At 46.3% G+C, this 13,895-nt stretch overlaps 1 protein-coding gene across 12 annotated transcripts in view; it reads left to right on the top strand.

The window, feature by feature from the left end:
* PPP2R2B (protein phosphatase 2 regulatory subunit Bbeta) overlaps window positions 1–13,656 on the top strand; it is a 456,957-nt gene extending 443,301 nt beyond the window's left edge. For all 12 annotated transcript variants that reach the window (XM_047731093.1, XM_047731088.1, XM_047731087.1 and 9 more), the window contains 2 exons: window positions 10,097–10,188; window positions 12,946–13,656. In XM_047731093.1, the coding sequence (XP_047587049.1) occupies window positions 10,097–10,188; window positions 12,946–13,225 (372 nt within the window). In that variant the 3' untranslated portion in view covers window positions 13,226–13,656. The remainder of the gene's footprint in view (window positions 1–10,096; window positions 10,189–12,945) is intronic.
* The last annotated feature ends 239 nt before the right edge of the window (window positions 13,657–13,895 follow it).

Genomic DNA, 13,895 nt, shown 5'->3' with positions numbered 1-13,895 from the left:
TCCACAGAAGGTACATTGATCACTGGCCAAGAGGGTCTGGGTTCCCCTTTCGGTGGTTGGGGCCTCTCTGCCTTATAAACCTGCTAACAGGGCCACTCTGAGAACCCTTTCCCAGAATGAACAGGTGGGCTTCATAATACAGCATGGAACGGCTGGGCTGGACTATCCCGTCTTTATCGTGCCTCTCGGGTTCTCTCTTCCCTCGTACCGGCATTTGGAGGATGTTTGGCCCAGTCTGAGGTACAGCCTGGCTACTGGTCCTGGAGAAAGTGGATCCTCTGGGCCTGGGGCACTAGGGAGACTGATGGTGGAATGTTTGGAACTGGAGGGGGCATGTGTAGATGGCCTCAGGGGTGCCTACGGAGCGGCATGATCGGCTTATCCTTGGGATCTCCGGCGAGGATCTGTGGAGGCTGGGGCTTCTGTTGGTCTTTGTGGGCCACCTGGATGAGGCAGTTAAGACCCTGGCCTGTCCCTGCCTGTTGCAAGCGAATCACACCCAGGGGGGAGGGTCTGGGCAATTCCTAGGCAGTACGGAAACTGGTCAGGGTGTCCTGGCTCCCCTGTTACAACTGACAAACTGTTGGGACATCCAGCGTCCCTTCTGAAGGCCATGTGACATTAAAGGTGGGCCATTCTAACTCACATAGAGTTCTCAATTTGCCCGGATGCATCTTAACTCCATCACCTTCTGAAAACCCCTTTTTAAAAATTTTTGATCATGGTCTCAAGAACTGTAGTTTTACTCTGGCTTAATCCCACAGTGATGTTCCTGGGTGTGGTGGCGCCAAGACAGAGGGTGGGGGCCCCTCCTGAGGAGAGACCAGTCAGATGCCAGCCTGTCCACCCTCCCGGAGGAGACTAGGATGCCTCTTAGCCATAGCGAGTCCATATAAACCCCAGACTGGCGCCCCGAAGGGCTCACTAGAGAACCAATGAGGTCACCACAGAAACAGGTTGGGGCCCACTTGGACTCCGTAATCCCAAGACTGTGGAGCCACAGAATCAGTCTGCCTGACAAGCCAGGTCAAACTGCACATTCACTCACACATTCATGCCGAAGTTATTACAGTTCCTCCTGCCCCAGGAGGCCCCAGTGGAATTCCATCAGGAAATTACTTACTAATCCCCCTTTCAGGGGTTTCTTACCTGAGGGACTTCCCTCCCTAGGAAGTCCTACCTGTGAGACCTCTAGCTCTCTGGGAGGTGATCAAGGTCCTGCTTCCACCCTGACGGGTAGGTCTGACTGGGCCTGGGGCCCCAGGCCTTACAGGAATCCAACATCGGAACTAGGGCCTCACCTACCCAGTCTCTTCGGAGTCTGGCGGGAACAGTGGTGTGGGGCCAGTCCAAGGCGACCAGGTAGGAGACTGCCAAAGATTAGGCAGGGCACACGTTCTCCATTACGACCCCTCATTCCATCACTGCCCTGTCTTTGCCCCCAAACGGGTGGCAAGACTGGGCCAGTGTAGTTGGGTTTCCTGGTCAGGGAACCAAATTTACGGAATACAGACTGGTTCCTGGCCAAAAAAACAGTAGCACTCAGTGATCTTGGAGGATTGGAGGTTTATTTCACACGGGTGGGCCCAGAAGAGAGTAATCGCTCAAGGTCTGGGCCCCGAGCACAAACAAAGGGGGTTATTAATACACTTGTACTTCCGTATCTGTGCCACTCTTGCGGCCACAGGTGGTGGGACAAGGGGGTAACCTGGAATGGCCCTGGGGTTGGGACTGGGATTCTCCTGCTGGATCAGTCGGCCGCCTCAGAACACAGATTTTCCTTATCACTGGGTGCTTGAGGGCACAGGCAAGGTGGGTCAGCCCGGTGAGAAGAGACCCAAAGGCTGAACCCTGACTACCAGGAACTAGCCAGAACAATAGTATGTTCATAGATTCTATGTTCAGAAAGGAGCTCTTTGTATATTAAATATAGAGCATGGGCAGAAAGAAGAGTCTGGAAATGTAGGCCCTGGTAAAGAAGATTCAGTTATTTTGTCTTCAGGCTGAGGGCAAAGGGAAAACCATTAGAAGGTTTTTACATTGGAAATGACAGGAGGAGATGATGTCGATTGCCACTGAAATGGTGGCATGCAGATAGACAGGTAGGAGGAAAGTCTGTGAGGCACGCTTGCTAATTCAGTGTGGAGGGAAGAAGAGGCAAGAAGACCATACAGGTTGTTGGCTTAAGCATTGGCAAAACGGCTGGTAGTTTTATGGACAAAGGGAACAAAAGAGAAGGCAGTGTTTAGAATAGAATGGGTTTTTTTTTTTAGAAGATGAAGACCAGACTTTGAGGCAGAAAGGATTTGAAGAAACTCATTTCTGTAAGAGCACAAAAGAAGCAAAGATCAAGAGGTGGGGGTAAACTAGTCTTTTTTAAAGATATTTTGGGTTAGATTAAAAGAGGTGTGAAAATTTTAGATAGAGGGATTTAAGTTACATATTTTTTTCTTGAGCTATAATTCAGATACCACAATATTCACCCTTTCAAAGTCTACATTAGTATATTCACAAGGCTGTGGAAACCTCATCCCCCTCCAATTCCAGAATATTTTCATCACTGACTAACATTCTGGTTGGGCTGGGGAGGAGAGACTATAGGGGGAGTGGGAGGAGGCAGAACAGTTAACAAGTTATGGCAACATTCTGGCTAGGGCTGATAGTAGAACAGGATTGGACAACAAATTGGATGTGTGATGTAAGAGCAAAAGAAGCACCAGGAATCATTCCAAGGTTTTTATCCTGAGCAAAGAGGAAAATGGTGGTGCCATTTTATGTAGATGAGGGAATCAAGATTTAGTTTGGGACATGTAGAGCCAAGTAAACACCCAGAAATTCCAAGTAGACAGATCAGTTTGGGTATACCTTAGCTTAGAGAAAAGCAACAGTCAGGACCATGCCCTGGGAGCCCAGTGTTTACAGGTTGGGAAGAGGAAAAGTGAGAATAAGATTCTGGGAGCCAAGTAAAGAGATGATTTCAAGGAGGAATCACCAACTACCAAATGCTGCTGAATCAAGTAGGAAAGGACTGAAAATGACCATTGGATTTAGCAATGAGATAGGTGTAGGTGAATGGTATTAATGAAGGTCTGATTGGAGTGGGGTTTGAGAGAGACTATAAGTAGAAGGACTAGAGATAGTCCTTCCAAGAGATTTTAGTCTAAAGGGCAATAGCAGAATGGGCTATAGACATAAGAAAGTTATCACAGCATCTTTGATGCTGAGGGGAATAAGCCAGGAGAGTCAAGCAGCTGACTCCTTGAGGGAACAAGAGGGAACAGAGTCCATTACAGAAGGCTATAGGTGGGAAAATGGGCAATTCATTCATCAAAGGAAGGAGAGAAGAGTAAATAGCGATGGATGCATTGTGATGGTAGCCATAGATGGTTTCTTCTTGTTGCTTCTGTTTTCTCATAAAATAAGAACAAAGTCATTAGCTGAGTGAGAAGGAAAACTATAAAATACTCATCCATGAGAGAGGCAGGGTTGCTCAGGGATCCGGTTGAGTAAAATGGAAGGAGAGAGATGGACCACTGAACCACTGATACATGAGGAAGGAAATAACGGCTGAAGGAAAGTAGACCAAAAAGTGGATCTGAAGAATTGATAGACTCCAGATGGTAAAGAGAGTGAACTAAAAAAGGAGGTAGCAATAGAGCAGGACTTGTTCAACAGGTATAATTAGGGTTGTGGCAAGTCACATCATGTGGCCAAGGAAGCAAAGGATAAAACACATTGAAAATGATGAGGCCAAACAACGGAGAGACCAGAGTAATGATCCAGGAAGAATAATGGCAGGATATCCGGGTGCTAGAATTGCTTCAAGGAATGTGACAGAGGGACTCAGAACTGTTGCTGACTGTAACAAGGTAGTCAGCAGGGAGTTTGGTTGGTGACATGGCTTCAAAGGACTGAGGCTTTAGAACAGGAATCATTGTCTGGAGCAGCAAGGAGCCCACTTAACCCACACTGTGACTCAAGAGCGGCCACGGGACAAGCCAATCTTTCAGAGGAAATTCAGAGAGAAGATTGAGGACACCAAGGACTTTGACCAACTGTGAGTAATGCAGGGTGCTGTGAGAAGGTTTTGGGGCCAGAATTCAAGAGGACGTAGGTGGTTGAGATAGTCTGTGGTTGAAACAGCCTACCCCCCAGATCCTGCCAGACTTCAGGGCCCCACTTCACAGCAACAGCCTCAAAGCTCTTACCTTCACGTTCAGTCCAGGGTGAAGCCAACTCGAGTGTCCTCTTTCAGCTGCACACACCTTTCATGTTACAAAGGACAATGACAATTAGAACCGGAGTGTGGGTGGTATGGACAGAGTTGTGGCCTGCTGGTGAGCCTGGACGACAGAAAACTGGATTTAGTCTCTTCAGTGGCAGGAGCAATTAGTACTTTCATTTTAGAGAAAGGCTTTAAGAGCAAAGCTGGGTTTAGAACCCAGTAAGCTCACTGTGACATGGAATAATTAGCATTTAAAGAGCGTGATTCTCAAAGCAAGTTCAGCTGGCGGTAGATGTGGAAATGCTCTTTGTCAAACACTTTGAGACAGGTCTCATAATGCACATACTTAAATGAAATATTACAGAAGTGTAACTTTAGATAGCATTTTCAAAGCAATTTAGTCAAATTTATATACTGTACCTAGATTGGTAACATACTATATAAAAGATGGCAAATAAACTGTGACTGAATTTCTAGAACATTGTTGAAAAAGATGGTGAAGCCTGGCCCCTTAGGAAATAATTCATCACCAGTTACTAATGCCTTCCCTGGGGAGGGGACTAAGTAATGTGCCTGCTTTGTATTTTCATACATGTGTCCACTGGTCTCCAGCGTCTTTCCAGGAAGGAGAAACTGTAGACTTAAATATCATTAGTTCTTTTCTGTAGACGTCAGTATCATCAGCTCTTTTCAAGCTCTCCTACAAAACAAGGGTTGGCAAATGGTGGCTGGTAGGCCAAATCCAGCCTCCATCTGTTTTAGTAAAAAGTTTTGCTGAAACACAGCCACGCCTGATCGTGGGTACATGGTTGCTTTCACACTACAAGGGCAGAGTTCAACAGGTGTGACAGAGATGATATAACCCACGAGCTTAAAATACCCGCTATGTGACTCTTTACAAAAGAAGTTTGTTGACCCCTGAAATCTCAGAACCACCCAGCAGAGTTCCCACTTGCTGGGCCTCATGAACAGTCTCATTATCTACAATACAAGGCCTCCACGAGCTCATGATCTGAGAACCTCTATGTTGGGAGGCTCAGTTTAGTGTCTAGAAGGCCATACACAATAGGAACGTGGACAACAAATATTTGGAATGTGAAGATAAAAGCATCAAATTGGGTGAGTTTTAAGTTTTCTCTTGCTCTGTGTTCTAGATGTTTCTAATCAATGTATCTTACCTTATCCTTTTCTCCATGGAGAGAGGTCCATCTTGTTTCCCTAAGGTTTTATTTTTTCTTTGAGCCACAGAACGTAAACATAACATACCTTCATGGTCGATGTTCTTTTTCTTTAGATGACATCAAGTCAAGGCAGTAGGAGCTTCCCAAAATTTAGCTGCTGGGGAGGAGAAAATACTGGTTTAGACCAGATTTTCCTTTAGATCCCTCCTGACTTTGTCTTTCAAGAATTATTTGTAGAGTTTTTGGCAATGTGGTTCCTACTAATGGACCCACACTTCCAAGGCACACATGTTTTGATCCTTATTATTCACCTGTGATGTTTCTATAAGACAGAAGGCCAAAGGCGAAAGTTTATATATCAAGAAAAATTTGTGAAGAACATAGACTGAGCCAAAAAAACAAATTTTAGTGATTATAGTGAGATAAAATAATGACTCTCCATTTCTTATAATTTTACCATTCCTTGACCCTTGTAGGATTCTGAGGAGTTCTGCATCCTAGAAACCTGCTTAACCATTTGTTTTCAAAACTAGTTTCTCCCTTCTCAAAATATACCCGTGCCTTGCCTGAAAAGTGCTCCATATCAGATCAGTGGAATGAGTAGAGGGGGAGAAGGCTGAAAAAAAGGAGCTATTTGGCTCATTTTCTTCTCCAAAAAGTAGGAGAACTGGAATATAGACATGTCTCATTTTATTACACTTCCAAATGCTGCCTTTTTTATACACATATTCAAATTGAAGTTGACGGCAGCACTGCATTGAGTAAATCTACCAGCATTGTTTTTCCAACATCATTTGCTCATTTCAAATCTGTGTCACCGTTACCATTTTCAAGCTCTAGTAGTAGTAGTAGTAGCACATGCTATGACAATTCTGTGATGAGTGATCTCTGACATTACTACTTTAACTGTGTTGGGGTGCCACACGCAGTGCCCATATGAGATGGTGAGCTCCAATAATTTATGTTTTGTGTGTTTTGCCTGCTCTACCAACCTGTCCTTCCCCCATCCCTCTCTCCTCCTCTGGCCTCCACATTCCCTGGACACAACAATATTGAATCAGGCCAGTTGATAACCCACCCCTGGCTTCCAAGTGCTCAGGTGAAAGAAAGAGTCTCAGTGCTCACTTGAAATCAAAAGCTAGATGTGAGGAAGCATCGCAAGGAAGCCACGTAAAAAGCAAAGTCGGCTGAAACCTGGGCCTCTTGTGCCCATCTGCCCAGTTGTCACTGTAAAGGAAGAGTTCCTGAAGGGAATTAAAAGTGCTACCCTAGTGAACAAATGAATGATAAGAAATCGAAACAGCCTTAGAAAAAAGTTTGAGTGGCTCAGAGAGGAGATCCAACCAGCCCCAGCATCCCCTTAGGCCAAAGCACAATCTGGAACAAGGCCCTAACTCTCTTCCATTCCCTGAAGGCAGAGAGAGGTGAAGAGGCTGCAGAAGAAAATGTAAAGCTCGGGAGAGGTTCCATTTATAAAACACTCATAAGGTTCAAGGGAAGAAGCCATCTCCAAAACCTGAAAGCACAAGAGTAGCAGCAAGGGCTGATCTAGAAGCTCCAGCAAGTTCTCCAGAAGACCTAGCTGAGACAGTTCATGAAGGGGACTACACCAAGCAACAGATTTCCAATGTGGACAAAACAGCCTTCAATTGGAAAAAGACGCCATCAAGGAGTGCATAGCTAGAGAGGAGAAGTCAACACCTGGATTCGAAGCATCAACGAACAGGCTGACTTTCCAGTTAGGAGCGAACACAGCTGGTGACTAAGTTGAAGCCAAAGCTCATTTACCATTCTGAGAATCCTAGGGCTCTTGAGAAATATGCAAAATCGACTCTGCTTGTGCTCTATAAACGGAACAACAAAGCCTGGATGACTGCACTGTTTACAACATGGCTTACTGAGTGTTTAAGACCTACTGCTCAGAAAAAAAAAAAAAAAAAGATTCAAAGTACTCCTGCTCGCTGATGATGGACCTGGTCACCCAAGAGCTAGGAGGTTCATGTACAAGATTTATGTTGTTTGCATGTCTGCTAACATAACATCCATTCTCCAGCCCATGGATCAAGAAGTCATTTCGGCTTTCAAGTCTTATTATAGAAGAACTACATTTCATAAGGCTTGAGTTGCCCTAGTGATTCCTCTGATGGGTGTAGGCAAAGTAAATGCAAAGCCTTCTGGAAAGGATTTGTTATTCTGGGGAATTCATGTGAAGAAGTTAAACTATCAACACGCACAGGAGTTTGGAAGCCGTTGATTCCCATCCTCGTGGATGAGTTGGGGAGGCTCCAGACTTAAATGAAGGAAACCACTGCAGCAGTGGTGGAAATAGCATGTGGAGCCTACGGATGGGACTGAACTTGAGAGGAGGAGGAGCTGCTGCTTACCAATGAGCAGATCAAGTGGATTCCTGAGCTGGAATCTACTGGTGAAGATGCTGTAGAGATGGTTGAAATGCCAGAAAAGGCTTTAGAATATCACATAAACTTAGTGGATGAAACAGGGGCAGGGTTTGAGAAAAATTGGCTCCAATTTTGAAAGAAGTTCTGCTATGTGTAAATGCTATTTTAAACAACATCGCATGCTACAGAAGAATCCTGTGAAAGACAGAGGCCATGGATGTGGCACACTTGGACTTATTTGAAGAAATTGCCATCTCCATGGATGCCATGCCATGCCATGCCAGCCTTCACCAGCCACCCCTGTGGCCAGTCAGGACAACACTGAGGCATGACCTTCTACTATAAGAGGACAACTCACCTGAAATCTCAGATAATTAGCACTTGTTTTCAGCAATTATTTTTTAATGAAGGTATATACATTGGTTTTTTTTAGATAATGCAGTTCATTGCACACTTAATAATGTATAGTGTAAACCTAACTTCTACTTCTACTCACTTTGTTACGGTATTCACTTTATGATCGCGGTCTAGAACCCACAGTATCTTCAAGGTGTGCCTAGACTAAAAAACACTTGGCTTGAATTGCCCACTGGATTAATTCCCCACTTGGCATACTGCCCTTCAGAAGCCACAGCTCTCTATTTCCTCTGTCACAACCCAGAAACAAGTCAATGAGACATCAAGAAAAGGCAAGAAAGATCGGGGGACCCAGAGGCTCATCTTGTCCCCCACCTGTTTTATAAGTAAGTGCTATTGGGGCGCAGCCTCACTCCTCTGCTTATACGTGACCTGTGGCTACTTCTGCATTACCAGGGCTGAGTTGAGAGGTCGCCACAGATGTCTATGGCCCACAAAGCATAAGTATTCACTTTCTGGCCCTTGATAGAAAAGGTCTGCCGAACAATGGTCAAGATCAAGAATCAGCCCTTTTTTTGCCCACAGACTCTCTTCTGCTCCTTTGCTCAAAGACTCTTAGCAATCACGAGAGATCCACAGCTGTGCAGACAGAAATGGCCTCCCACGTCAGACCTGTGCCGCTTGTCATATACCCAAAAGGTGGCAGGAGAGGAAGGGAACGACAAGGAGTTAATTTACAGCTGAGATCTCACGTGCACGACATAAAACTCACCCTCGCGTCTGCTCCCCCATCTCACAATGCCAGAAGCGCCACCACAGATGGATTCTCCTGTCACCAAAGCAATGAGGCAGCTACCCTGACAAGACCCAGGACTAGTTGGGAACAGTCATTTGCAGAGTTAGAAATACTTGCACTGTCCAAATGACTCAGAGCACTTTTCAATCCCCAAACCGTCTCAGAGACCACAGGGTGAATGACCCAACCGGGCTGCCCGGTCTCATGTAAAATTCCCGTCCAAGAACTTCGTGGGGCCCCAGTGCCTTCCAGCCGTGCCGCCTCAATTCCCCAGCATCCCTGCCCTTCCTCGTTCTCATCTGTGGGCTTTGCTGCTTATTTTACTGAAAAACAGAAACAGGAGGGAGCTGCCCACACTCCAGGACTGCAGCCCTCACATCAGAGTCTCGTCAACAGCTCACCTTGCACACGTCTCCAAGTGATCATACCCAAAAATGAACAGGGCAAGTCCATCCTTGCGCTAGCTCAAGACAAAGATCCAGGAGCCATCTTGACCCCTGTTCTTCTCTCCATGCGTCACAGTTGCACCATCCGCAAATCCTCTCTGTGGTCCCTGCAAACATGCCGAGAGGCTGACCACTTCCTCCCGCCGCTCTCGCCCTGCTTCGTGCCGTCATCTGCCCCCAGGCTCTCCCTGGCCTGCCCTGCCTCTGCTACCTCCCATTATCATGGCATAGCTCTGTGTTCCTTTCTGCGATGTCGCCTCCTGAGGCCCACGTGAACACTCATCTGCCCCCACACTAGGATAAGAGCAGGCCAGCAGCATTTTGCTCGCTGCCTATCCCAAGCACAGAGCACGCGGGCCATAAACATTGGTTGAATCAAAGACCAAATGAGTGGCATCCTCTGATGCATATTTGCTAATGAAAGTGGAACTCCACCACCCACTCGGCCCTTCTGCAGGCCACGGGCCACCTAAGCAAGCTTGCTTAATCCACACTCACCGCGTAAGCAGCTCACCAACCCAGCGTGATAATCCCAGGTTGCAGAGAGCCCAGCCTGGATTCAGACCCAGGCTGTCTGATTCCAGGCACATGTATACTGGAAGAACTAACAGCTCACATCCCCAGAGGACGTCTTCACAGAAACAGGCGTTTCTAAAATAGTAACTGACCCTCTTGATGTATTTCCCCAACAGGTTCATGACTACCTCCGCAGCAAGCTGTGCTCCCTCTACGAAAATGACTGCATTTTTGATAAATTTGAATGTGTGTGGAATGGGTCAGACAGGTAAGAGAAGCTCTGTGGCTGGGGAACCTTCCAGAGCTGGGTCCTGGGCAATGTATCCCAAGCAGGGCATGGCCAAGAGGGGTAGGAATCAGACCCCAGGGCCTGGCAGGAATCCACTCTGTGGGTCCCTGGGTTTCCCTTGAGGTCAGACCTGGATATAAGGGAGGGATGCAGTGAGACCCCTGAATCCTCTTTCAGGACTGACACAGGTGACCATGGGACATGAACGAGAGAATCCCATCTCTTACACACCAGACGCCCCCAGAGCTAGGTCAACATGGCCAAAATGAAGAACACTAACAATACACCAGCAAATTCCAGCGTAAACAGTTCCAGTTATTGCAAAGTATGCTTTCTAGATGGAAAATTATCCCTAGACGCTTCTAGTGTAGACCTGGCCAAAGGCCCCGGTGGTTCATTAGCTGAATTCTAGTTGGCCTCATTTATCATAGTCCCTCAAAGTGATTTATTATTGTTTTAAGGCCTTTTATTTCAACAATACTTCATATAACCTTCTAATAGTTCATTTTTAGTTTGACAAATACAGATGATTCCCCACCTTCCAGAACAAGATACAGGCTACCAGGGGCTGATTTAGTGTTTTGAGGAACACGGCATCAACCATAGTGCTTGCAAGCACTACCTTCTGTCGGGACAAGGCGTACAGGGACTGGAGCATTTAGTAAAAACAAGTGGTTTCTGGCCATTCCCTGGCTTCCTTTGCCAATGAACCAAAATGTGCCTTCCTCTTAGCAGACCCGAAAAGAATCCACACATCACAGAGGACCCAAGTCACAGCACCCCATTGCTTTAGGGCAGAGGGAGGAGACAGCAGAGCAGCTGTGATGTATGAACTGAGGCTCCTAAGGGGAAAAGTAGCTGGCCCCGGCCCTGTGTTTCTAATTTTTATTTGTAGTTTATATAAATACTTTAATTCACATATAATTTCTTTGCTTTTTCATTATTAATAAATTCTATTTGTTATCGTCCTAATAACTTATCTTAACCTAGACTCACAAAGTACATATCAGTCACCTTTGCACACATCCTGTTACAGCATCCTGACCACAGGATGACAAGGTTGTTGTCATCATCCCCATTTTATAGCTGAGTAAACTGAGGCTCAGCGAGATAGTGACCTGCCCCAGCTCCTGGGCTAGTAAGTAGTAGGACAAAAGTAGGAAGTTTTGAGTCTGAATCCTAAGATTGACATTCTTTTCATAACTTCACTCTTGCTTTCCATAACCAAGAAAATTCTTGGTTCAGGTAAGGTTGAGAGGTTTGGGGGTTTTTGTGTTTTGTTGTTGTTGTTGTTGTTTCCCAAACCAACCTACAAAACCCAAAAAGCAAAGGCTTTCTCTGTTTAAACCAAGTTGGGCCATGGTAGAGGAAGGCCTTGTCCATTCATGGGGAGCAGTGAGGCCGCTGGTGGAGTGCTGGGCCCTGGGGTAGGGCACATGGGGGTGGGAGGCCCAACCTGGCCATTTCATCCCAGTGTGACACTGTGCAAGTTAGTCCCTTTTCCTCAGGTGTAAATCCCATCTAGATTATGTAAGTCCGAGCAAGATAGGGGTGGAGTGGGGGGGTGTCCAGTGCTCAGTACCCTGCCTGATAAGATAGCAAGAGCTTCTTCCACTAGCAGGACAAACACATTCACCACATCCATATCCTGGGCCAGAGTTAACACAAGCCAGCCCCTGACTGGCTTGCCTGGCACAGCTGACCCAGCACCCAGAAACACATACCCAGGGCTGTGGCCCTGGGCTCTCAGCTTTCCTTGCACCTGTCTGTACACTCCCACCACCTGAACACAGAGGAGGCACTGTCCTCCTAACCCTAACCAGCCAGCCAGGGCTTCACCCACCAACGAGGCCAAGAAGCCAAGCGCCCACGCGCCAGCAGCAGCCACCCTGGCTGGTACCGAGACAGAATGATCTCGCCCTCCACCCCCCGACCCCAGGCTAGCCCTGCATGCAAACTGTCACCAATTAAGAGTCAGTCCCCTGCTTCTGGAAGGCTTTGGCAATCACTGCCCTCAGTCAATCATAAATCCGCCTGAAGGTGGAGAACTCTTATAAAAATGTGGACGCCATCTGTCAACCCACTAGCAAGCCTTTGCGCTCCCCAGTTCTTCTAAAATTTGAATTTGTTTATCTCTTCCTGAGGGAGAGCACGATGACATCCATTTTTTAGCGAAGTTTGCTGGCAAGGCTAAATTGAGAGAGCTGGTTCTTAGCAGGGGAAGGACACACGGGGCTCAGTGTGCTGTTCTACCGGCCTTTCTCCCACTGTGCGGGCGGCAGAAAGCCTTAGCTGCCTGGCAGCATAGCCCCACTCCCACAAGCACACTTTCTGTGTGCATAACCGATGTTTCCAAAAGGGCTCCTCCTGTCCTGACCTCTCTCCAGCCTTGCAATCTTAAGGGAGGTAGAGCTGAGATCATTAAAACCACGGGACTCACTGAGCCAAAGAACCAAAAGGGGACCCATCCCAAGTAGTAAGTAACAAGGCGGATTATCATGAGCCTTCACTTCCAAACCAGCCCAAGAGCTTGTTGCTTTTAGGGATTCAAAACCAAGACCACAGATAGTCACACTGGCCAGTCTGTTTGGGATCTTGGGTTTTGGTTTTTAGTAAGACGATGGTGCCAGACGCTGGCCACAATGTGGTGTCATAGGCTCCAGAAAGACAACAGGGATATGCTCCTGCCTTTCTCCAGAGCCCTCAGTGATTCCCTATTTCCTCTCTACCTTGCAGCGTCATCATGACAGGCTCCTACAACAACTTCTTCAGGATGTTCGACAGAAACACCAAGCGTGATGTCACCCTGGAGGCCTCGAGGGAAAACAGCAAACCCCGGGCTATCCTAAAACCACGGAAAGTATGCGTAGGGGGCAAGCGGAGAAAAGACGAGATCAGTGTCGACAGTCTGGACTTTAGCAAAAAGATCTTGCATACGGCTTGGCACCCTTCAGAAAATATTATAGCAGTGGCGGCTACAAATAACCTATATATATTCCAGGACAAGGTTAACTAGGAGGACAAGTTATTACTTAATAATCTCACATACTGAATACTAGTCAGACATGTTTTTAAATGTTTCTTTGGGTCTTCATTTGATGCATTGACATTAATTTCCCTATGCAGAAAACAATTGGGATAGAATTAAAAGGAGTCCAACTTTCCCAGATCCCCAGGTCTAAGAAACTTTTGTTAAACCCAATAGGTTCTGAGACACTTCTGGTTAGAATTGAGAGCTGCCAGCTAACACTAATTCTCCATAGTTGACTTGAATTTCTGATGCTTTTCTTGCCCAGTTTTCTCTGGTGGGTCCAGTGTTTTGTTTCTAGGTGTCTGCTGAGATAAAATGAGGTTGTCTGTAGTATTTAAAGAGAAAAGAGATTTTTTTTTTAATTAAGCAATTCCATTTGATTGAAAAAAAATCAACAAAAAAATAAACACCGTTTACTCTTAGACAATTTCTACTTTTTTGTGTGAAAAAATCACAAGCGGTCGGCATCTCCCTCTCCCACCACATTTTTTAATTTGAAAGCAGAGATTTATGTCACGAGGCAGCAAAGGGGATGCAGAATGAGAAGGGAGGGGACACATCAGCACTACACTTTTTTTTTTTTTCTGGAAACGCCATAGAAACAGCCTGAGAATTTGGCCAGGAAACCCCATGAAGGCTTCAGGGGACATAAAGA

This window comes from Lutra lutra, chromosome 5, assembly GCF_902655055.1.
Source record: "Lutra lutra chromosome 5, mLutLut1.2, whole genome shotgun sequence".
NCBI classification, from domain to species: Eukaryota; Metazoa; Chordata; class Mammalia; order Carnivora; family Mustelidae; genus Lutra; species Lutra lutra.
This window is presented reverse-complemented; position numbering and strand designations above follow the sequence as displayed.